This window comes from Mytilus edulis, chromosome 13 (assembly GCF_963676685.1).
Source record: "Mytilus edulis chromosome 13, xbMytEdul2.2, whole genome shotgun sequence".
Classification (NCBI taxonomy): domain Eukaryota; kingdom Metazoa; phylum Mollusca; class Bivalvia; order Mytilida; family Mytilidae; genus Mytilus; species Mytilus edulis.
In genome coordinates, this window is record NC_092356.1 from 28827177 (window position 1) to 28854071 (window position 26895).

Below are 26895 nucleotides of genomic sequence, written 5' to 3' on the forward strand. Positions count from 1 at the left end.
AACATACAACAGTCCACAAAATACTACGCAGAAAAGTATAAGTTTGAATACAGATGAAATATTTTCGATTTCGCAAGCTTCACTTCAAATATACGGTATTGATAATATTGTGTAAGGATCCCAAGTAACTGTCCGTCTTGTAATGTTAGTGGTCTCTATGAAAGTTATATACTAGTCTTTAAATACACTGTTGTGGTATGATGCTGTTTATTTTATACTTTATCGGAATTTTATATATATGTTATGAAATAAAAAATGAACGGAGAGATTTATGATTATAAAATGCATAATTTTGAATTATTTCTATTATAACAATAACTGCATTATGTATTATTATAGTGTTAATTTATCCTTGCATGCACATGATAGATGACTTACAATAACCTTTGCAATAACCTAACAGCATTGTTAGTAACAGATTTACAGTACATATAAATGTTAATTGCTGTATTTAATGGTAAAACATGACATTTCTCGTCAATAGTAACAATGCTATTTTGTATGATTATTTTGGAATGTCTTTCTGTATTTTTTTACACCTGGCGCGGATCCAGCCATCTCGAAAAAGGTGTTGGTGGGGAGGAAAAAGGGGGGGGGGGAGTACAATCCACGGAACACCATGCACAGTTCCAAAACATAGGTTACCTATGCACATAGATTTCATGACCAAATACGGAGACATTTCATTCTAATAGGAAGAAATATACTGAGCCAAAAAAGTTTAGCAACAAAAATGAGAAATTTTATTTTATTACAAAATCATAACAACATATAATTTTAATAATAACAAAATGGAATTATGATATGTCAGAAGCAACATAAATGTTTATCACTCACATTCCTAAGGATTTTCTTTGTATGGAGCGCGGGAGGATCAATATGCGGAAATGAGTATAGTGTTATTCAAAATAAAATTTCTCAGCCATGCCCCAAGTGCACAAATGAAGGATTGGCAGGCACACCAACAGCTGCCTATAGTTGCACTACTTTTGTGGCCGGAAAAAACTTCTCATGTGTTGACGTAAAGCGAAGGTAACGCTCCTCCCCTGACAATAGTTTTTTCGGTCTACCAGATATTGACCTATCCTGTGCAGTTGCAATTTGTCAATATCTGTTTGTTAGTCTCTAAACTGTTGCCTTATACACATTAAATCGAGCTACGATGTCAGCAACACTCATTCCGGCATCAACCATTCCAAGAGCTGTCTGACGGTCATTTTCGGGTAGGCCTGGTTGACGCCACATGCAATTTTTTCAAAGGTGTTTGTGTTTTTCTTACCAATGGTGTGTTTCTGAACATTAGTGAAAAAGAAATTTTTAACATCGTTTCATAAGTACAGGTACAGAAGGTAAAACATCAATTACACGTGCAAAGCTGAAATGGCGCGAAATGAATCACCAGGGGAAAAGTGCGACTGTTTTAAATTACAGGTAAAACTAAGGATTGTATCAATGATGTTTCAATATTTTTTTCCAGAAATATAAAAAATAAAAAATAAAAAAAAAGTGTTGCTAAACTTTTTTGGCTCAGTATATATATATAAAAGGTTCCTTGGGTGTTTTTAACTTTTCTGTTTATTTTACTTTGTCTCTTTTTTTTTAATGACAAGACGTTTAATAAAAAGGCGCATGTTTCATTGATTGGATACTGTGTGACTAACGTCCAGTGGCAAATTTTTCATTCATAAAATAAAAATCAAGATGAGAATAACAACATAAAATAGTTTCACAATATGCGCTACAAGAAAGGAGGGTGGACTATTTAGATGACAAGAATAATGTTTGATAGACAGAAAGTTTGCCTTGCAACAAGCCTCCTACAGAGCATTAAGCCTTTTTCTTTATTTACAGAGCGTTACATCTCAGTACCTGCTGGAATATTTGATTTAACGTCCCCATTCCGACTGGACGTGGCTGCATATTCATACATTCAAAAATCCCCATTCATAGTATAGGTCTACTGACAGATGGGGAAAGTCTATGTCTTTCAGCCATAAAATATAATTATTAGTCAGAGTACAAATAAAATCATCATAGATAACAGGACTATAATGTTGTACCCCGGACGCCCGTTTCGTCTACAAAAGACTCGTCAGTGCCGCTTGAATTAAGATCATAGTAAAACAAGCCAAATAAAGGAAGTTGAGCATTGAGTACAAAAAATTCCGAAAGGTTTTGCCAAATACAGTTAATGTAAGCCTGGATTTAAACCGTGATTCTAAGCATTCGTAAAATTCAAAGTTCTGAAAACTTTGAACTTAAAACTTCATTTCCATTTTTTTTTATTAGTTGATTTATGGGTCTGAGTACAATAATGACCATACATATATTCTACATTCTAGTTTACCTTTTGTGTATAAATTGTCATGTTTGACATGACATATCTATATCTATATAGAAATGATCACCGCTAGTTCACGTTTGACGTGATGATGAAAATTTCTACAGAAGTTACAACATGTTAGTGCAGAAAATTAGAAGAAATAAAAATTATACAAGGCGCTTATAAACACTATGATTAATCGATTTTACCAATGTTATGAATATTTATTACATATGTATTACTTTTTTCGCTCGTTATCTGGCTAAAATGTCATAATTTGCTAACAATTAAATCAATAATAGACACAAATAGTAATATTTAAGAACATCGACATGCATAAAAAAAAATACAAGTTAATTTGTCACTGAGTTATGTGGTTTATTTTCTAATATTCTTTGCCGATTTCAACTTGTTGATCATGAGCCGTTATTATTTTTTAGAACAATATGAGATTCGCTCGGTTAAAATGTCTTGAATTGAGTAAACTGTCTTGTGAATTTGTTTGACATCATAGCATAATAAGAAACGCATCTTTGCCTTCGGAGGGTACAAAATTAAATCAAAACATAGATGAAATAAATAAATTAATGATCACAAAAATCCGGAAACGTAGATCTACATATAAAATTCTGAGAACACTAGCATTGTGTGCGAAACGTTTCTAGTTTCAAAGAGGGCACATTTCGATATGTCTAAAAAGACTTTAAATTTGTAGAAACTGTACATGAGAACATGGCCATCACGAAATGCATTGCTTCTCTGGCCTTCAAACATATAAGCTAAATATTTATGCATTTTTACCCTTTTTGTAACACTTATTAGTTGAATGATGAATGATAACATATTGACGAATTCATATGATGCGTAACACATGATAACTAGTAAAAAAAATCTTTCAATGACTAACGGCACCAAAAGTCTACAAAACTTAAATTCGTATGATTCGTAACACAAAATAACATGTAAAAAGTATCTATTAGTGACTGTTAGCACCAAAAGTCCACAAAACTAGATAATACTTGAATATTTGTTATAGCTCAGAAAGTCACGTGTTTGATAGTGTTAAAATACGAGTTCATGTAAATTAGCTTGTAAACCATTCCGTATTTACTTGTTTAACTTCAAAGCCTACATCTGTGTCTTTTCCAACCAGCCATTTTGATTTTACACAGATACCCAATGTTGAAATCGAGGTAAATTCCCAATACGGAGATGACGGAAATTCCCGAACGGAACCTGCCGGATAAAAATGACCTACATTTCGTATCGATTGCGCGGATATTTCTGTATTATTTGAATTGAAACCTAAATTATCAGCTCGAATCGCCATTATATGGTTGTCATTTTCTTTAACTATAATTCTCACTGAACTCCCGTGAGATCTCACGGAATCAATCAAGTCTTCTTTTGATTTTTTAGTTACAGTTTTTGAGTTGAAAGTTGATATAGCTCGTTTCCAATGCCTGGTATCCATGAACCACTTGACCGAATGTCTTCCCCCGGACATTCCTTTGTATTTGATATCACCTACAAATGGCCGGATTGTTTCTACTTCGCCAGTCGTGGCAACATGTTGCCAGAACCAGTACACATCTTCTTGAAAAACATCAACGTCTTTTTTCGAAACATGGCCCAATAATTGAGCACTAACTTGCCCATCTTTAATAAGAAGATTATCTGCTTCAATACTGTATGGACCTACAACAATTCTAACTCGATGTCCAGATAATATTCCAGCTTTTAAAAGATCAAGAGATCCGTCCATTTGTTCACCGTTGCCGTCATGGCTATAAGCTAACTGCCAACAAGAATCAGCATACCACTTAATGTCGAACTTTGACTTGGAATGGCCAGAATTTTTATGTTCCCCAATACTCCACCTGGACATATCGACGTCTCCTTCACTCGACCATAATGTAAACCACCAAAATGCGTCATTAGTAAATACAGCATGTTTATCAACTGCGACTTGACTAACAGCCCAAATGCTTTCTGCACCCACGGTGTTTTTTCGTTTTGAATATGCAGCATGCTCTAAACGTGTGGCGTATCCGAGACCTTCATCGACAACCCGTAAGTCTGATCCAGTAGCAACGGCGTCGAAAAGATTCGATTTCGGACCACAAGCAATCTGATTGGTGCAGTATATTGGAGTTGTTCCGTTCTTATAGTCATCACAATTGATAGTCCTAAAATCAAGAAATATATCAAGTGATTGAAATATTATCTCACTTACGTGTATAGTTATCAGAAATGGTAATGGTATTTTTCTGTCATTGTATGATAAAATTTAGTTGAAAACAGATTTAACTCACCATATGAACCAAGTTATTGGTATTTTTCTGTCATTGTATGATAAAATTTAGTTGAAAACAGATTTAACTCACCGTATGAACCATGTAACTAGTATTTTCTGTCATTGTATGAGAAAATTTAGTTGAAAACAGATTTAACTCAACGTATGAACCATTTTATTGGTATTTTTCTGTCATTGTATGATAAAATTTAGTTGAAAACAGATTTAACTCAACGTATGAACCATTTTATTGGTATTTTTCTGTCATTGTATGAGAAAATTTAGTTGAAAACAGAATTAACTCACCGTATGAACCATGTTATTGGTATTTTTCTGTCATTGTATGACAAAATTTTAGTTGAAAACAGGTTTAACTCACCGTATGAACCCATGTTATTGGAATTTTTCTGTCATTGTATGAGAAAATTTAGTTGAAAACAGATTTAACTCACCGTATGAACCATGTAACTAGTATTTTCTGTCATTGTATGAGAAAATTAAGTTAAAAACAGATTTAACTCAACGTATGAACCATTTTATCTGTATTTTTCTGTCATTGTATGACAAAATTTAGTTGAAAACAGATTTAACTCAACGTATGAACCATTTTATTGGTATTTTTCTGTCATTGTATGAGAAAATTTAGTTGAAAACAGAATTAACTCACCGTGTGAACCATGTTATTGGTATTTTTCTGTCATTGTATGACAAAATTTTAGTTGAAAACAGGTTTAACTCACCGTATGAACCCATGTTATTGGTATTTTTCTGTCATTGTATGAGAAAATTTAGTTGAAAACAGATTTAACTCACCGTATGAACCATGTTATGGTATTTTTCTGTCATTGTATGAGAAAATTTAGTTGAAAACAGATTTAACTCACCGTATGAACCATGTTATTGGTATTTTTCTGTCATTGTATGAGAAAATTTAGCTGAAAACAGATTTAACTCGCCGTATGAACCATGTTATCTGTATTTTTCTGTCATTGTATGAGAAAATTTAGTTGAAAACAGATTTAACTCACCGTATGAACCATTTTATTGGTATTTTTCTGTCATTGTATGAGAATATTTAGTTGAAAACAGATTTAACTAACCGTATGAACCATGTTATTGGTATTTTTTGTAATGTTTGAGTTCAAGTAGTTGAAAACACTCAGGATTATCTCGCCATGTGAACCATTCTATTGGTATTTTTTGTAATGTTTGATTTCAATAAGTTGAAAACAGGATTAACACACAGTATGAACCATGTTATTGGTATTTTTTGTTGTATAAAAACATATAATTGAAGACAAGTTAAACTTACCTAATGAACCATGTAATTGCCATTTTCGTCGTTGTATCCGCTTCCGGTTTGCTATGGTCGCCAACATACCAGCGAGCTTGGTTTACATGACCAGTCGTACAGATTAACAGAAATCTCCAGTAAACATATCTTGTAAATGTATCCCAAGAATCTTTACCGATATGCATAATTGATTGACAGCAGATTTCATTGTCGGTGATGTAAGCATTGTTTACATCCATTAGAACATCTGCACCAAAATCTAGTTTATGGATTTTAATGCGCATATCAGCACCAGATAGCACATATTTTATTAATTGCTCTTTGCTGCCACGTGAGTTTCCATAATCGTCGGTTTCCAGGACAGACTTCCATTTACTGTTACAAACTGTACAAAAAAACAAGTTTTTTTTTATTAAATCATTGTTTTAAGTAGCTTGAGGTGCAAAGGATGTTTTGAGTGTAAAGGAATCTGATGGTCAGCAGTTGTCGTTTGTTGATGTGGTTTATTAGTGTTTCTCGTTTCACCTTTTTAATATATATAATTGACCGTTGTTTTTTTCCCCGTTTGAATGGTTTTACACTAGTATCATTTGTACTATTTGTCTTGGAATACCAAACATGCTTCATGAGTAAACTACATGCCTTGTATGTGTGTCGTATACGTCATTAAAACAGCAAACATTTATCCTTGGTTGGAACTCCTTTTAAGAATGGCTGAGTCCGCCTCTGGTCTTCAAATCAGACAGTGTTTCATACAATGGGCAAAGTACTAAATCATCTCGAGGCTTACAAAATGTGATTATATTAAACCAAAACTATCAAACGTCTGTCATCAACACCAACTTCTCCAAATAACTAAACAAACACGAAGATGTGACAAATCCCTGAAGTAGGACAGGCAAATGCATAAGCCTTAAATAAGAAGATGTGGTATGAATACCCATAAGACAATTGTCCACCAGAGGTCAATTGACATGGAAGCTAGCAACTATACGTCTTTAACAATGAGCAAAACCCGTACCGCATTACAATAAAAAAAAGGCCCTTAAATAAAATCTGTTAAACCATTATAACTAGAAAACTAAAGTTCTGATTTATGTACAAAACAATTAACGAAAAAAACTAATATGATATACAGCAACAAGTGACAACTAAATAAAGATGTTTCAAGCATATATACGTAATTATGTTATGTATCAAAATATTTCAATATGATTTCTTTTAAAAAAGATTTGAGGGGATTAATTTATTAAATTTAAAACAGGACAGGACAGGATAGAAGCATTAAAGAGAACACAGGGACTTTACCTAGAATCTAAATGCAGATCTAATTACTAGTATAAACATGTGACTTAATACATGTGCGAAACGATATTTGGTGTCAGTGATGAGTCAGTTAACATATCTGGTGGTTACAAATGAAAAACATGCACGCATACATGCAGTTCATTTCATACCAGATATGGTTATTAATTGATTAGAATTGGTCTTCAATATCAATATTTTCCTGGACTTGCAAGATAGCGTTGGTAATCAGAGGTGGATCAAGCCAATTTTAATAAGTTGTGGGTAACAACGCAGGACAAGGATACAGCCAATTTAAAAAAAAGTTGCGTGTTACAACCCAGGACAAAGGGGTTGGTCCTATCCATATGTCCCCATTCAAAAGCATTGATCGTAAAAAAGGAGGGTTCACCGCCCCAAACCATACACAACCCCCTCCTGGATTCACCACTGATAATGTAAATCTTAAGGACGCTCGCAACTCTTGTTTTTGACATTTTATCAGATATTCGGAATAACAACTTCAAAGAACAATTTAGATAAAAAAAATCGGCCTATTAGATAACAATTGGAATTTAATAAATTTGGAAAGGTGGCTTCCTTTGACTAACTGTCAGTGATAAATGAGGGTCAGGATGAGGTTTGCAGAATACAGAATAATGGGACAAAAGTGCTGGTTGAAAATGCAATAAATAATAAAAAGAAAAAGAATAGAGAAAAGCAGCCAAAAAAATATAACAAAAAATAGAGAACAATATCGTGTTAAAATATGGAGAACAGAGAATAGCAGGCAGAGTTATTAAGAATAGAGAAAAATGGTCTTAAAAATTATAGAATATAGAAATGAAGGACTCCCATCCACTAAGGGGGCAAGGGTGCAACCGGGAATAACTGAAGTATGATCAGAGCGGGTAACCTTTTATGCAGTTAGTTGGCCCCCTTAAGAAAAAATTCTGGATCCACCAGTGATTACAACAATATAAACTTAAGAAAACTTTTTTTCATCCTCGTATCAAATCAAAACAGCACTGTACAGTCGAAAAATTGAATTTAACCAATAATTGTATATCTCTGAATTCTCAGAAATACAGATTGTACACGAATGTCTGATACTTGTTTTATTATTCTTAAAATGATGACAAAAACAACAATAAACATACCTGCACCCTCTTCGTATCCGACTATTAGAAATACAGCAATCACCATAAAAGTTTTGGAGACTGCCATTATTCTTACTAATCCAAACACTGTCTGTTCTCTGAAAAATAGAACATCTAAATTAGACACGACATAATTCTTACTGAACCAATCACTGCATGCTCTCTGAAAAATACCACATCTAAATTAAACACGCAATAATTCTTACTAAACCAAACGTTGTCTGTTCTCTGAAAAATACCACATCTAAATTTAAACCTAAGAATTCTTACTAAACCAAACACTGCCTGTTCTCTGAAAAATACCACATCTAAATTAAACACGTAATTGTTCTTATCAAACCAAACACTGCCTGCTCTCTTGAAAAATACCACATCTAAATTAAACAAGTAATAATTCTTATTAAACCAAACACTGCCTGCTCTCTTGAAAAATGCCGCATCTAAATTAAACACTTAATAATTCTTACTACACCAAACACTGCCTGTTCTCTGAAAAAATGCCATATCTAAATTAAACACTTAATAATTCTTACTAAACCAAACACTGCCTGTTCTCTGAAAAAATACCATATCTAAATTAAACACGTTATAATTCTTACTAAACCAAACACTGCCTGTTCTCTGAAAAAATACCATATCTAAATTGAAAACGTAATATTTCTTACTATACCAAACACTGCCTGTTCTCTGAAAAAAAACCCCACATCTAAATTAAACACGAATTTAGTATTATTCCATCATTGATAAACAAGACCTTTTCCCTCAAAATATATACTTGAAACCATACCAGTACCAAGCACTAAGTACTGTCGATACCACTTGAAACACATATTTGAATCACTTTTTTATTGAAAAAAAAACACTTTTGGAACATCATGTCTAAGACATAAGACTTGTTCGTCTCATATATTTGCCAAAAACGAGACAAAAATAGCGTTTTCTGTAAAAGTTTTTATGCCATATTATTGAGTTAAAACATTGACAAATTGATTGATATAACCTTATCAAATTTGACTTATGTGTTAATTATGTTACATAATGCCAGACATAAATTTACATATACTAGACTTTTAATTGACAGAACTATATTTAACATCATTCATCAGAGAAAATAGATTGCCATTTAAATCTCGCTATGTATTTAATTTTTAAATGTGTTTAAAAAGTAAAAACTTCGAGGAAAATTCAAAACGGAAAGTCCCTAATCGAATGGCAAAATCTCAAAACACATCAAACGAACGGACAACAACTGTCATATTCCTGACTTGGTAAAGGCATTTCCTTAACTAGAAAATGGTGGATTTAACCTGTTTTTAAAGCTAGCTAAACCTCTCACTTGTATGACAGTCGCATAAAATTGAATATTGCAATCATCTCATTATCAATCAACTTATTGGTTTATCTTGATACCAAAAAGTAACCCCATAAAAATTTCATGCGTGCAAAGAGAGGCTAAAGATGCCAACGGGATATTCAGAAAAACTGACAACGCCGTAGCATTCGTCTCAACTCGGCCGATTCCGTACCCTCATAGAAGGAGAGTAGCGGATTCTACCGAGGATTGCCGAATGAACGCCGTAGCTTAAAAAGAAAAAAAGACGAACAACAGTACACAAAACTCAACATAGAAAACTTAAGACTGAGGGACACGAAGCGCACCAAAATCTTGGGGTGATCTCATGTTCTCCGGAAGGGTAAATAGATCCTGCTCTAAAAGTGAATTCAGTCGTGTTTATCTTATAAAATACGTTAGTATAAGTTATATCAAGTTATTTAACATACCGCAATAGCGGATTGGTAACTGATCCTTAAACACACGAATCTAAAATCCATGGATGTATAAGTACTCGAATACGCCAGGAACTATATAACTATATGTATTAATATGTCTTTTGGAAAATGTTGTTTGTGCTGTATTTATTTCCCTTTACCAAGAAAATCGTTTTGCATGCACACGTATAAAAATGACGGTTTTTATCCAACGCAATCATAGGTTTGAACGTGTTTTTTTTTCGATTTAGAATTGTAACTTTATGAATATATATATATATATATATATATATATATGTCGTGTACAAGTTGCAATTTTGTGCAGGTTATAACATGTACAAAAATATTGTACATGTTATAATTTGTACAATGCCAAAATACAAGTTATAACATGTACAAAAGTACCTAGTACATGTTATAACATGTTATAACATGTACAAAATATAAAAAATACATGTTATAACATGTACAAAATATTGCTTAAAAATAGTTTTAACCTGTACAAAATTTAAAAATAATAATAAAACAGAATACATATTTACGATCGAATAAGAAAGAACAAAAATCATATGCAAAAGAAGGTGCATTATTTACAGCATGCACAAAATACTTCGTTTTCATACATTGTAGAAACAAGTTTTTTTACTTGTAGCTACAAGACAGCGATATGTGACACCTTTGAGTGCCACAAAACTTGCATTTTTTCTACATTTTCACCTACCAGACTTACAACTGCATCTCTTACACTGACAATGCACAAAACTTTGCCCTCCACATAATGATATCCTACGCACCATCTCTCTCACACTCATATCACTCGTTCGGACTTTAGACACATTAAAAGCTGCATTTGCACGAAATTGAACCTGGTTTCTACACAAGTATCCCTTTATTTGTAGTAACATAGTCTTTAGTTCCAATTTCATAGCCGCCATGTATATGCACATTCATCATAACGCTTGTTATGTTTTTCTCATCGGTAGGGCCCATATCAATGGACGGAATAGGAATGATAATGTTATGTCCTTGGAAGAGAACAATAACTAGTAACCTAGTTTTTCTGTTTTTTGTCAAAGCATCAGCTTGTACCTGCTGGCTAGAAAGGGCCCTGTTTCGTGCACGCTTGGTGTCAATATTTAAAATATCAGATAAACCGTCACTGGTATTGACAGCAGAAATATCACCACCAGAAAGCGATCTCTCTCGAAGAAGTATACCAGTAGATGTCATGCTGAAACTTACTTCATCAGCCATGTTAGCATCACTTAATTCAATTACGATTGCTTCTATTTCAAACTCAATTGTGTGTTTATTGTTGTATGCTGAATCATGACAATTCAAATCACCATCAGTTTCAGTGTTTGTGTCAGTAACAGTGTCCGTCTCTGGCATTATTTTGTCAGTTTCAATTTCAGTGTCCGTATCATGTTCTGTAATTGTAAAAGGGTCTTTACTATCAGTATTATTGGATACAGAACTTGCTTCAAATATTGCTTCTAAGTCTTCTTCTGTTTGAATACCAGGTAAGAATACCGAATTAGGTTTATTGACTACATGTGTATTTAAAAAAGTCTGTAAGGTACTAAGTAATTATAAAAACTATTTATCTGGTCATTTATTTAAACTGCATCAATAAGGTATCACACTAACATGAATGGACAATAACAAAAAAATGATGAAAATATTATTGAGGATAATAGCATGTGTTGTAATAATAGAAACATGTTTTTATTTTCAAGTGTTGTACAAGTTAAAACCATTTTTAAGCAAAATTTTGTACATGTTATAACATGTATGAGGTACTTTTGTACATGTTTTAACTTGTATTTTTGCATTGTACAAATTATAACATGTAAAAAAATAACGTGTACAAAATCGCAACTTGTACACGATAGTAATAGTGATAACTTCACTAAAACCTCTTTCTTGTTTTTTTTCTTCTCTTTTTTCTTCTTCCAAAAAATGCAACAGAAATAATTTATTCCTGCATTAAACCTTGTTTCTGGTAATAAAATGTGTGGTTTTGATTGATACAGGAATTCTATTACATAATTTATAAATATACTTTTTTTTTAAAATAAAATCTTAATTTTGATAAATTAAATGTAAATTAAAAGCATAAATGGTATAAAATTAAGAACTTTCCGTACATATGTGACAATTCATTTACAAAAAATGTCCATTAAAAATAAAATTAAAACATTCTTGATTAATTTAGTGCAAAATTAAAGCATTGAAATTCAACACATAAATGTGCCATATTTTTTTGGATAGTTTATGGCCCTTTTTAAAAACAATCTAAGACTACCTTACCATAAATTACTTATCAAGAAAGTATTTATAAATTTTGGACAAAGAAGTAAGTATAAAAAAGTGCAAATTGTCAAATGATTGGAACAGAAAGAATGTTTAAAATTGAAGATTTTAACCACGTCCATTTATCTAGTTGTACAATATAGAAAAGAAACATTAAAAAGGCAAGCTTTAAATCCCTTCAAGAAAACTAAAATCATTTTACATAGATACATCCAGTGGCTAATATTTCATGAATGTATCTATTTGTTTATATAGACAAGTTATGATATAATTTGTCACGCTCTAAATCGATTCAAGAAAAAAGTAAAACATTTGATATTGATTGATGGTTGCTTAACGTCCAGTGGCAAATATGTCATACATGTTCAGGACGAAAACAAATTAACAATAAATACAATAGGTACATCCAATTAAGGCCCTCTTGGATAGAGGAAGTGAAAATTGTCACTGCAATTAGAAAATAAGAGAAGATTGGATAAGATCAGTCATTTTTACTTGCAACAGGCCACCTACGGAACCCTCAAAGAAGATTCTCAACGTTCAGAGAGCATGGCACACTCTTTACACGAGGGATCGGATTGAACTTTTCCATTCTGAACGGACGTGGCTGCGTAATTGTATATTCCACACAAGCTTACGAACTAAAAATCCCAAAATGTATATCTATCCCCTAGACAGCCTGGGGAGGGGGGCACATTTAACACAATCTAGAAAAAATCGACCAAAAAAACCCAACACGAAGTAAAACAAAATTGTGAATGAAAAAAAACATACTTACTCTAGATACAAATAAAAACAATCACTGAAAGGTTTCCTGACTTGTCACGTGACAGTAACATAAAACAAATTAATTTTTGATTGCATGACACATGAAGTTTGTATCTGTCGTCTACGTTTGCTTGCTATTTATACATGTATGAATATGAATATACTAATACTAGAACAAAATTGTGCAAGCATACCTATCACATTTTTACAGTAATAGATGTTGTTTTTGTTTTTTTTATCGGAAAACGCAATGGACTGTTTTCCCCAAATCTCTCGTTAGGGAGCAACCACTTAACTTCACAAACAAAGGGGGCAGGGGTATGGTTATTTTTCTAAGCCAGACATTTTTTTCTACGCTATCAATCAAATTATTTTTTTTGTCACCTGCTTGACCAGAATATTTTGTATTTTAATCCAACTGGGTAACCATATTCCCTCTTTTGAAGTTAAATTATCGTTCCCTTACAACTATGGAATCATGGGTAGAATTGATGGCAATTAAACAAAGGGCTGTGACATTGGTGTAATAAGTCGGTTTTAGTACTTAGAACAGTGGATTTGTAATTGCTTGTTATCAAAGTGTTAAAACGGAAGATAGGAAAACTGACCGTTATAAACATCTAATAGATGAACTTAGGTTTTATTGAAGATAACGTTCCAACATTAATAACATAACGCGCCAAAGGACAAATGAGACGTAAGAATATGAAGTACGTCCGCACTAGAAAAAGGCCACCTATCAAAAATACACTTTGTTGTTTCTGTCAAAAGAAATTGTTATAATTGAAAGTTGCTCTTTTAATGTATCAAACGTTATGTTGATTAAATGTTTGGGTACCGTATACGTATTCAGAGAAATATTTCATCAAATATATATTTCCCACGAGTACTATTAGTTACATAGTGTGTTAGTGACCTAATATGATATATACGGGGTCAGTAAACACCATATGGGGTGATCTGTACTAAAAAAGTAATGCAAACAATAACTATTTAGTATCAACAACCTTGATATAACAATATTAAACAGAACTTTCAATATTTTTAAATAATCAAACAGTGCCAAAGTCGTAAATCCACAACTAGCCGTGTATTGAATTAAGCCCCGCCTCCTTACTAACTTATATTGAATATACACGGTTTCCACGAGGTCGCTTTTAACCAATCATATTCCTTGAAATGTATAGGAGGTAAGATAAATAAGTATATGTAGTTCATGGATGTATCTTGTTAGACTGACAAAGAATGATATTTTAAAAACTTCTACAGAAACACATCTGTCAAAATAGCCAGAGAGCTTTTGTTGGTAAAGTGAAGTCAAAAACAATTTCAATTTTCTTTTGTTAATAAACTCACAAAGATCCTTGGACTAAAATTGTGAACGCCAGACGTGAGTTTCATCTACGTTGAAAAGACTGATCAGTAACGGTGGAATTGAAAAAGTAAAAGAGGCAAAATATAGTACGAATTAAGATTATGTGTCTGCGTATACCTTCTCATTAATTGTTAATTAGGAGCACTCCTGGCTGTTCGTCACCATAAGGTGTACATAAATCAGTAGTCGCCACAACTATTCATAAAGTATTGTTTACAGCCTACGTTTATGAATAAATATATATATTAGGGAAATGCAAATCAACTCCTTCCACATTGCAGTTGAAGCATACAACCTATACAATACATCAGAAGATATGCAAGGTCTTGAACAAATTCAATCACTTGTTAATTTGAAATAGTTAGATATACACATTTATTTAATCTGATAAATTATAAATATATGTCCGTCTGGTCCAGAATTGTTATAGTTCACATTTTTGTTTGAGGGCCAACTGAAGCCCATCTCCGTGTGTGAGAACTTCTCGCAGTGTTGAAGACCCATTGCCTTCCTTCAGCTGTTTTCTGCTCTTCGGTCCGAACAGCAAGCTCTTAAAGACCCCAAATATGACTAGTGTAAATCCCTTGAAAGTTTTATCGGGTAATACATACAATTGAGAATGGAAATGGGCGATGTGTCAAAGAGACAATATAGCATATTTGAAGATATTTTTATTATCTTCAGAATTTTTCAGAATTTTTAAAAAGTACAAGTCTGTAATTTTTCCAAAAGAAGTAAGTTCTTCAGAATTAAAATGAAACTTTTTAGGCAAACAATCCTTTCTCAATATATGTTAGACCTTAAAAAGACATGCATATCTATGATGATTTACTATATATGTTCCGGACCATATGAGTATTTGGACCATACGCGTATGGTCATGACCATATGCGTATACTCACATGGTCCGACCATACGTGTATGGTCCGACCGTACGCGTATGGTCGGACCATATGAGTATAATACTCGTTTGGTTATTAACGGGCCGGACCAGATGAGTATTGGGACCATATAGGTATTTTGTTTTGAATTACATTATTAAAGTTTCAATAATACAAAAACTTCATCTAAAAAAATCAATGATGGTTAGATAACATTGTATTATTTTTATAATTTAAATACTACGTAAAAATTAAATATTGATGCCATAGTTAGTTTTCATCGCTAATTACATTCTTGCATACAGGCTTGGGGTGACATTTACTTCCACACGGTATCATAGCTTTTTTGCATTTGCAAGTCTTGGTTGTGCACGATCCTTTTCATTTTGCACCTTTTGTTTGCGAGTGAAAAGCTGACCTTTTTGTAGCTGCGTACATTGATACCGAGGTCTTGGGCCATTCCGATATGTCTACGGTGTTTTTTTAAGAAGCTCTAGATCTCAAATATCGTAGCATGACTGAAATACACCATACTCACAAGATAACTTAAATAAACTATGTTACTTTCCAATGACTTCTTATGTAACAGTTCATTAAGAAATTTTTGGAATTTATTTTTTTAAGTCGACATATTGCCATTCACTCGTATAATGGCCATCGGTAATGACCATCGGTATAAAATGTGTTTATTATAGTTTTCAGTGACAAGCAAGTAAAAGTAACTGTGAAACTTTTAATTTTTTATTTAGCTAATCGTTTTATTATAATAAAATTACCTAATAAATCTATGATAGCGTCTTTTTAATGATCGAGTTTAGAAGTATCAAAAGTCAACTGTAACAGAGTGTTAATTACCCCGACCATATGAGTATATACCCATATGGTCATGACCATACGCGTATGGTCCAAATACTGATATGGTCCGGAACATATATATAGTATTGGTATTGGTAAATGTTGTTTGTGCTGTATTTAGACCCCTCTACAACGAAATATGTTACATGCACACGTATAAAAATTGCGGTTTTTATCCAACGCAATCATAGGTTTGAACGTTGTTTTCAATTTAGACTTGCATATATAGGCGTAAAAACTAATTTTCACATGTGCAAATATATATATATAACTTTTATTTACCAAACAATGCCGGACAACATCTAATTCACGTTCGTTTTGAAACTAAATCAAATGATTATATCTTCCATTCAATGGCCAATGCAACACACGGGGGTAATTTTCACATGTGCAAATATATATATATGACTTTTATTTACCAAACAATGCCGGACAACATCTAATTCACGTTCGTTTTGAAACTAAATCAAATGATTATATCTTCCATTCAATGGCCAATGCAACATACGGATGCGGAATTTTCCAACTTTTTTTTTTTGTTCTGATCTTTTTAAGGCAACATTTTATAAAAATTTTGCATGGCTGTATTGCATAATTTGTGTTGTGAACCTTTTTTATGTATATAAAATAAATCCAGTATCTTCTTCTATTTGATGAAATATCTATCATTTCCTTGTAACATTTCAGGCCTTAACTTTGCTCCTCAATATGAGTCTTCAACATCTATAATTTTTGTCACATGTATAGAATAATTATAGAAATACGTGAGTCTTATAAATATGAAATGAACAATTGTTAAAATAATATGAATCAATTGATTATTCCTTGTTCAGATAATACTTCATATTCTACGGAACATGCTTGAAATATACATTACTGATTTAAAGTTGTGTATATGTTAAAACTCTTTGTATGTGATTGGAAATGGGACATGTGTAACATAAAATATTTACATACGGTATGGGTTTTTTTCATTGTTGAGGTCCGTACGTTTGCCTATCATTAGTTTTAGTTTAAACATGTTTATTTATAGTGGATTGGGAAACAAGTTTTTCAACTTATATAAATATCCCTTTCCACTTTGCGGGTGCGAGTGCTGCCTTGTAGCAGCATTAGCGTGCTCTTTTTCGAAATCTACAAGGGTGTCTTTAACGTGCAAGAGATATGGCTCTCTCTTAAAACGGATCAGCCATTCATCGTCTCCGTCCGAGGGACTATTATCGTTTCCTTAAGACCATACTCGCAAATGGTGTCAAGGGAGAGCCGAAAATTAAGTCCCTAAAATTTTCATCCCAGACGGGAATCGAACCAGGAAACTTTGTGTTAGTAGTCCAATGCACTAACCACTACACCTAGGCTCTTTTGCCTATAATTGCGTACATCTACTTTACAGAGTGTTATGAAAGTAAGACTTATTCCTAAGTCATAGATATGAAAAAAAACACGATTTCTATTCAAAATGGTAAACGTCAACGGCAGCGAAGCTGAGTTAAAACTCAACAACAAGAGATATTCCCCACCCCCAAAAAATCGTAAACCAGACATAAAAGAGGTCGTCGTAGGTTCCCGTATATGACCAACATGGGCATTAATTCTCACCATACTTAGGCATAATATGAATTTATTTTATCGAAAATCCTAAACGAAAAAGTTAGATGTAGTTGTTAAACAACCAACATATATATTTCAGTTGTCAATGATATATGAGTCATTTAAAAAAAACAATAGTTGTTGTCTTATGAGCTATTATAGTGATCAAGTCTTTAATATAAAGAACCCACTTTCACTATTATTTTTTTTAACAAAAACAAATACCAACAATAACAATTTAATATAAAAAAAACCTTGATACATTGTATCACAATTTTAACAAAACATTAAACTGAACTTTCAATTATGGAATGATAGAAAGTCTCCGTCTATAGGACAAATTGTCTCGGAGCGATTAAGACTAATTTTAACAGAAAATTAAACAAAACTTTAATTACAGTGTACTTACCGTCTCTAAGTCATGTTTTCACAAAAAAAACATGAACAATTAGAACTTTTTTAATATACATTTGTGATATGTTAATTTGAGAACAATTAGTGATTTTCGAGGAACGTAACTCTACTACTTACCGAGAAGTCACTGTAAACCACGCCCACAAACCGGGTATTCAAAGGAAACACGCCTACTGACCGTGTATTAATAAAACACGGTTTCAACGTGTTCGCTCTTAACCAATGATATTCATAGAAGTTTATAGAAAGTAAGATACAGCTTGTTCCCAGCATCTTATGAAAAGTTAAAAAAAACAACCAAACTACTCGACTATCAAATTATTTTTACTGGTAGTAAGTTCCAGATTGAATAAGAACAAAATATTCTGATGCAAACATGGTTTAGTACATTTACTATTCAGCATGTTTGAATTATTTATGTGTAATATTTTAATAAAAAAAAAGCCCTTATCATATATAAGTGTCAGTACTTAACATTTGCAAGTTCTGTGCGAGTAAGCGTCATTTTAATTATAGAATGAAATTCAAAACAGTGTAGCTGTGGCCATTGATTGACACATTAAAATCATCCATTGACTGGGACAATTTAGGTGAACGTTTGTATGTAACGACCAATGCTCACTATGTACTTTTTAAAGACACTTAAACTATGCGGTCACCAAAGGTTCTCAACACCTAAATAAAGTAATTCGAAAAATTAATCAGAAATAACACGATATTTTGATTTATATCAATTATATAAATCAAAACACAAAGGTTATTCCTGATTAATTTTTCGAATTATTTTATAATTAAAGCCGTTAAGAAACCTTTGGTGACCCCACAGTTTAAATGTCTATCGTAGGTACGTCGTGAACAGTGGTCGTTACAGACAAACGTTCACGTAAATTGTCCCAGTCAATGGATGATTTTAATGTGTCAATCAATGGCCACAGCTACACTGTTTTGAATTTCATTCTATATAGTCATTGTTTTTTTTATATACATGTACGTCTTATATATTATAAAAAAAACCATCCCCAATACAGATTAATTCTTTGAACTTTACCATCTTATTCAACATGCATTTTGCCCTCTTACCACATTCCAGAGTACTATGTGAAATATCCAAGTGAAGCAAAAATAAAAGGACTACTATCATTGGTTAATATTAATGTACTTTAAAATGTATCTTTATTCGTTTCAAAGTTAACGTTATTTCCATCGTTATCCTTTATATTTAAGCAGCTAACATAAACTTTTATTATATTTTTTTTATGAAACAACATATATTTACCCTGCTCGTTGCTTTTAAACTTATCAAATATGAAATGCAATGCACAGGCTCCTCCAGGAGGAAACGGGAACAGCCAAACATGTTTACGGTAATTTCGTACGCTTCAACCTATAAAAGTACTTTATTTGTCCTATCAGAATCGAAATAATTACTTCATGTCATGCTCTATGTTCATTTTAACATTGGTAGGCATTATATTTGACCACATTTTACACCTCGCTAACGCTCAGTGTAAAATATCGACAAATATAATGCCTACCCATGTTAAAATGAGCATAGAGCATGACATGAAGGAATTATTTCTTAATTTAAACCTAACAAGTTGTTATTGTTGGTATCTGTTTTAGTAGAATCAATGGAAGCAGTTTCTTAATGCTTTACAGTATTGAAGACTTGCTCATTTTGCTAGGTCACTAGTCTAAATTTCACACGTTAAGATAGTCGGTAAGATAAATTCGTTACATAGTGTGCTAGTGACCTAATACGGTATATATAACTTTATATAACTTTATTTCCTCTATTATAGAGATATGTTGTACATAAAATATATAAATCAGAAAATTACAAAAAACAAAGAATTAAAGTCACCGCTTAAAGTTAATATGAGAAAAAAATTAGCACTGTCTATAATATCGGTAACGGACACATCTTCTATCGATTGTAGAAATCAAATCTCTGCAGATTGTTTCGACGTGACGAACACAAGTCTTAGAGAAAAAAGTTAATTCATCATTTTCTAATTCATATGACGTATTGCAAGAGAGAATTGTTGTTGTGAATTCATGTGCCGAAAGACTGTCCATAAAAACACTGAACTGAATTGGATTAATGTTAATAATTTCTTGCCATAGATCATCTCTTTTGTCTTGTATAAAATCACAGGATACCAGTAAGTGTTCAACGATATTCAAGAAGAACTTTCCACATTTGCCGCAAAGTAAATGTTCATCTTCGTAGCGTACTATAGAACATAAGTCAATCACATACATGGCGGAGACACGAAGTTCGGGAAACTGTTTCGCAACTGTCCATGCTTTATGCGGTTTGATTGCAGAATGAATATGCCTAAACATATAAAAGTTGTTATTGTTGGTATCTGTTTTAGTAGGATCAATGGAAGCAGTTTCTTAATGCTAACAGTATTGAAGACTTGCTCATTTTGCTAGGTCACTAGTCTAAATTTCACACGTTAAGATAGTCGGTAAGATAAATTCGTTACATAGTGTGCTAGTGACCTAATACGGTATATATTCCGTATGAGGATTCGAGCTTCACTCTCACCCCATATGGAATTTACTGACTCCATATATACCGTTATAGGCTCTGGAAGGAAGTGAACAGCATAGAGTGTACATAATTTTAATTGTAAATTGGCGAATGTTTTAAATGTATATAACTTCGAGAGGACTTGCTGCCTTACCCGGCAATGCGCTAAGTTTTTGCGGGACCAAAAACATTCAGCATGAATATGGTTCCTTACTTGAAAGAAGAAGAGATGTGGTATGAGTGCCAATGAAAGAATTAACTCACACCTTACAGTAAGCTATAAAGGACCCCTACAATTACTAGTGAAAAAAAAATCGAACAGGAAAACCGAAGGTCTAATCCATATAAGAAACAAGAAACAAGGAAAACTTATGTTAGATTAACTCACGTATACAACTAAAAGACATGCGCTAATCCTTACACTATCTTACCTATATCCCATAATTAAATGAGCTTTCTAGTAAAACAACAATGTACTTATTTATGAGAGATGTGGTGGTATTGTCTATATCGGTACAATGTTAAAAAAAATCTTATGACAGATGATAAAATTGTATTCTGAGGTTAACATATTAAATAATTACTTACAAGAGCAAAACAACGAACAAACAAGACTGATTATGATACTTTTGTGCATGGTTAGCGATACGTCATAATAATTGTGTTGTTTTGATTGTTAACTTATGCGGTTATCAAATATTTAATTAGATTATCATGTTTTTGACAGTTTCAATATTCAAACAAAAAGATACAATTTAGTTTATTATCCATTAATTCTGTAAATTTATTATCCATGTAATCAATTGTGTTTCTTATATCCTGAGCCCTCTATAGTTTTGCTTTCAAGTGACTGATTTACGAAAAGATATAAAGGATCGTATGCAAATGGAATACAAGAGTTAATTCCAAATGATTCATGCGTTTAGCCTGATGGGTAGCTTGGGTATAGAAATATTACTATCAGCACGTACAGAATTCACCAACCAATGAAAAACTGTCGCGGCGAGAGGCGTCTGTTTACTGCACGAAATTTATAATTTTGCATTTACATTCGATCTGCTAAAATTTAGGACCTTTCGTATGAATATGGAAGTATTATATTGACTTAATACTTCCATGGTTGAAATACTGGCACACCATTTGCACATTAAAGAATCCTGGCAACAATTCTTTGGACGGGTTCGCAATTGATCTACTAAAAAGCTACATCCTATGCAATTTGTCATTATTGTCTGCCAGTGGTAGTAAAACCATTATTCTCCATTTTCTAGATTAAAACCACATTTCAGAATAAATGCCAATTTAGTATAGTTGATATATATAGTTTAGCATGTAACATTTTTAGTGGCGGATCCAGAACTTTTCATCAGGGGAGGGGGAGGGAGCAGACTGACCTAAAAAAGGGGGGCCGCTCCAGTCATGCTTCGGTGATTCCCTATATAATCAACCAATTTTTTCCCACGAAAGGGGCCTAGGCCCGGGCCCCTGGATCCGCCTATGATATTTTCTACAGGATTTTAAACAATACATCAAATTATATATCAGTGTAATTATAAAGACAGAAAGAAACGCTTTGTCGTGGTTCGTCATATGCCAAGCCCTGACGTAGCGTCTTATTGAAAACCGGAAGTTGAATGTTCTAAAATTAATTTGATTGAATGGAATGTAATGAAAAGACGAAATGAGCAACATACAACTGTCAAAGAATAAGTTCAATTTATTAAATCATCGGAGACTCATAAAAGAATAATATTTGCACATTCGCAAAGTTTGCGAGGTCGACCAATCATTTTTATTCCCCAATTTTGAAATGGCTGCACCTGCTAGACTACCACGAGTTTCCTAAAGATTATGACCTTATGTCAAGTACACGAAAACCAGTCTCGAAGGAGCTTTGATCAGTTATAAAAAATATAAATAATTGTGTTTATCCTTCTGGCTAGTGACTTTTGTAACCTACTTCGCTTGTTTTGTATATATTGTAAATAGGTATTTTTTATGTTGTGTCTGTACCGATGTTATGCTTTGACTTTATGAGAATAAAAATATACAATTCTAAGGTCGAATAAAATAATGTGTGTGTTTTCTGTTACATCTTTGAAATCAAGAATGTGTCCACAGAACACGGATGCCCCACTCGCACTATCGTTTTCTATGTTCACTGGACTTAGTGTAACAACTCTAATTTGGCATTACAATTAGAAAGATTATTTCATAGGGAACATGTGTACTGAGTTTCAAGTCAGTGATAGAACTTCAACTTCATCAAAAACTATATTGACCAAAAACTTTAATCTGAAGCGCGCGCGGGACAGAGGAAGAACGAACGAACGAACGAACGAACGGACGCACAGACAAGAAAACATAATGCCCCTCTACTATCGTAGTCGGGGCATAAAAATAGGGTAGGTATGGTTTTTTATTTACTATTTTTTTTACATGGATTCTATAAGCTATGGGAGAGAAAATCTGTCTTTAATAGTGCTTATTGAAAAACGACAAAAAAAAAAAACTCCGAAGGAGGCTATTGTTAAGCTTAAAATATAAGGATAGGTAGGAAGTAGGAAATACACATAATTGTGTATTTGGCCTTAGGAACATTATTTGAAAGAAGGAAAAAATGGAAAGGTGGCTAACCATATCCACTCTAAATCGGCCAGGGTTATATGCATTTCTTCTATCACAAACATTTATGTCAACTGCAAGACAGTCAAAATTAGAAAAACAATTAGAATTGATAAAATTTCAATTAGAACGTAGGCAATGTAGGGAATTTTTAAATCATAATCAAATTCCTTAGAAAAAGTGCGTTAACACTGAACTTGTTCCTAACATGAATACATCATCTACATTGACATGGAAAATTAGCACTCAATCACTTTAATCATGTACAATAATTATATGTGTCAATGTTACTAGAAGAATAAGTCATATCACACTATTGTAATTCGACATGCATAAAAGCATGTCAATATTGATTGACACAACTTATTCAAATACGAGTTTAAAAATGATTAGAACAAAATGACTGATTCAGCGCAATATAGCTTTATATATATATATATGTTTTTTTTTCGAAATCTAATCCATGTAAAAAGATTAATGCATTTATATCTCTATAAATACTTCCATCATTTTATTTTCTATATTTGATTTTAGTATATATTGTGGAAAAACAATAACCTGAATGAATCGATACAGCGAAGGTACATGGTTTAGGAATATAAAGCTTTTTATAGGAGTTTGAAATTTTTTTTTATCAGGAATATAAAGATATTTCTGAAATATTATATTGATCAACAAAACACGTTGCTGTACCCCCAGTTTGTTGTTTTATACTTAAGGCACTTGCTATTCAAAATGGGGCGTTTCAATTGAAATTTAGGGGGATATCATTCAACAACTGAAAAATTCTTAACCTTTGCGTGTTATTAAAAGAAGAGGTGTACGATTAAATTAAAACACAAAACGATCTGTATTTACCAACATAACATTTCACTCTGACAGAGTGGACTTGATTACAATATTCTTGGCAAAAATTTGAATGGAAAATATGAAATTTATGATAATGATAATACCGCTACAAAGCATTATGGACGTTAAATCTGTAATGTTTGGCATTCGACAAGGATATCCAGTGTGCTATTATTTATAAGACAAAACAGTAACCCGGATAACGTAGTCTTTTCCGTCATCGCCTCCCCAACTCGCGTTAATAGAGCCATCGTAGAGCAGCGAAATATAATAACTGAATTATTCGGATTTTGAATACAGTACGATTTTAAAATGTTGAAAATCATTATTTAATGTTAATAATAAATATCAATGAAATTTTAACTAGATTGATTAAAGACCAAAATATAGCAAAATCTTAAATTATCAATTATCAAACTACATAACATCAAAGTATATAAATAGCTACTAATATATATCTAATTAAAAGATGGTCCATAAATTTGTCGCTACATTTATTAATGATCATGTAAACAACTAATCACGTAACATTGTGTAGCTTATTAATTAATGTACGAAAAACCGAGGTGTAAAATCTTAGATCTGCAAATGATAATAAAGATAGTTTTTTTTTTAAAATAAATGTGAATAATAAGGTATAAATAAAGAAAAGACCCACAAGGAACTTACAAAACATAATTATTACGTGTTTCTAATTTGGTATAGATCAACACCTTTTATACATATATCTTTAAATCCAAACAAACCTTACCTTCAGTGAGAAATATTTAAAAAATCCATTTTATAAACATTTTTACTTTAAATATTCCGATCACACTAATTAGGAAAAAACTCTTAATTGAAGCAGAAATGTTACACCAACTGAATCGAATAAGTCCGATTGTTCATTGGTTACGCTTGGTTGCTTGCAGGTAAGGATGTAAGTTTTCTTAATGACCTTGCTATTCTTTACAGACACATTCATATTGCCTTTATAACAACCATGGATGTAACATATTTACATGTTTCTTAATATAGATTATTTAAAGGCATTTGCGATATCACCGTATTGTCCAAAGAGGATGCATGAGGTGGTCCAATATAAGGATGACTGATGATAGCATGGCAGATAAGAAATATGACTTTGTATAATCTGTTTTTTTTTATCACATACATCGGTCCTATTTAAGTCTGATCGGTAGTTGATATAGAACATTGTATACGACAGAATGGTTTTTAAAGACACATGCCAATCGAAAAAAGTGACATTTTCAAATCACTTAGCGAAGGAAATTTCTTCCGAAGACGTTCATCATTACAATTACACCCTGAATGTCATATATCTGTTTAACTACACCGAATAAAAGCTAGAATACAATTCCACTTTTGAAAAGACACAGATCGATTTGACAATTACAAAGTTAGATGTGAAAAGGCAACTAGATTTATTAGCAACACGTCCACGTAAAGAGAAACCAAATAAAGACAACAGCAGTATACCGCTGCTCTATAGTCTTAATTCGATTAAGCAAAAAGAGATCCCAGTTACAAACTAAAACCAAGGGAAACACATCAACTATAATAAAAAAAAAACAAAAACGGAACAATAGAAACACATCAACTATAAGAGGAAACAACGGAACAATAGAAACACTGAACTAAAACAAAAACAAACACCAAAATACATATAAAAGGACTGGAGATAACAACTTCAAAAGGGTCTAAAACGTGAATGATTGATTGATTTGTTTGTGTTAAACGCCACTTTTGGCGATATCGTAGTTTTCTGTTTTAATTGGCGAAAAAAGCCAGAGTGCACGGAAAGAACCTCCCATCTATGTGAGGAAAACTGGCAATTGTAGTCAATAAAGATTGGAAACGAACACGCAACCCCAGCATTTACACGATACTATAGACAATCTACTTACATGCCTGAATTGGCTTTACTTAATATAAACAAGGAAATGTATTCTTAAAGCTAACGAAATAATCCCAACATCGAGTTTGAAACGAATATTGCATGGAAAGAGTTGACTGCAACACTCGTCTTACTACAATGTGTCTTCCAGAGCCATTGCTAAAAAACAAAAAGACAAACAGACAAATAACAGTACACAGGAAACAACATAGAAAACTAAAGACTAAGAAACACGAAACCAACCAAAACTGGGGGGATCTCAGGTGACCAGGAAGGGTACGAAGATCCTGCTCCACATGTGACACCCGTCGTGTTGCTCATGTTATTACAAATCCGATAAATAGTCTAATTCGGTTTGTCACATTGGTAAAAAGGGAAGGGGATTGTAATTATGACATAATGAACATATTCTATATCATCTGTGAAATTGTTATTCCATAACGGTCAACCAATTCGTGATGACGAAGGGATGATTTCAACTTCACAATTTGGAACTCTTGGTTTAATAGCTGTCGTATGATTTAAATTCATAGAACCTGTTCACAAAATTATTACTTAATAAAGCAGTCTGATTTTATTGAACATGAATTTATTAGATATAGGAATATGTGGTATGAGTGCCAATGAAACAACTATCCATCCAAGTAACAATTTAT

General features: G+C 32.6%; 1 protein-coding gene across 4 annotated transcripts; it reads right to left on the bottom strand.

Annotated features, from left to right (window-relative positions):
- Positions 1 to 290: 290 nt before the first annotated feature.
- LOC139502088 (uncharacterized) lies at positions 291 to 25268 on the bottom strand. Of its 4 annotated transcripts, none has more exons than XM_071291439.1 (4): positions 25094 to 25268; positions 8358 to 8455; positions 5932 to 6298; positions 291 to 4512 (listed from the first exon to the last, which is right to left on the bottom strand). In XM_071291439.1, the coding sequence occupies exons 2-4, from the start codon at positions 8422 to 8424 to the stop codon at positions 3408 to 3410; spliced, it is 1539 nt and encodes a 512-aa protein (XP_071147540.1). In that variant the 5' UTR covers positions 8425 to 8455; positions 25094 to 25268; the 3' UTR covers positions 291 to 3407. The 4 variants fall into 4 exon arrangements, with proteins under 4 accessions (XP_071147540.1, XP_071147539.1, XP_071147542.1 ...); XM_071291438.1 differs by lacking the exon at positions 25094 to 25268 and adding an exon at positions 21300 to 21372; XM_071291441.1 differs by lacking the exon at positions 25094 to 25268 and adding an exon at positions 21257 to 21280.
- Positions 25269 to 26895: the final 1627 nt, after the last annotated feature.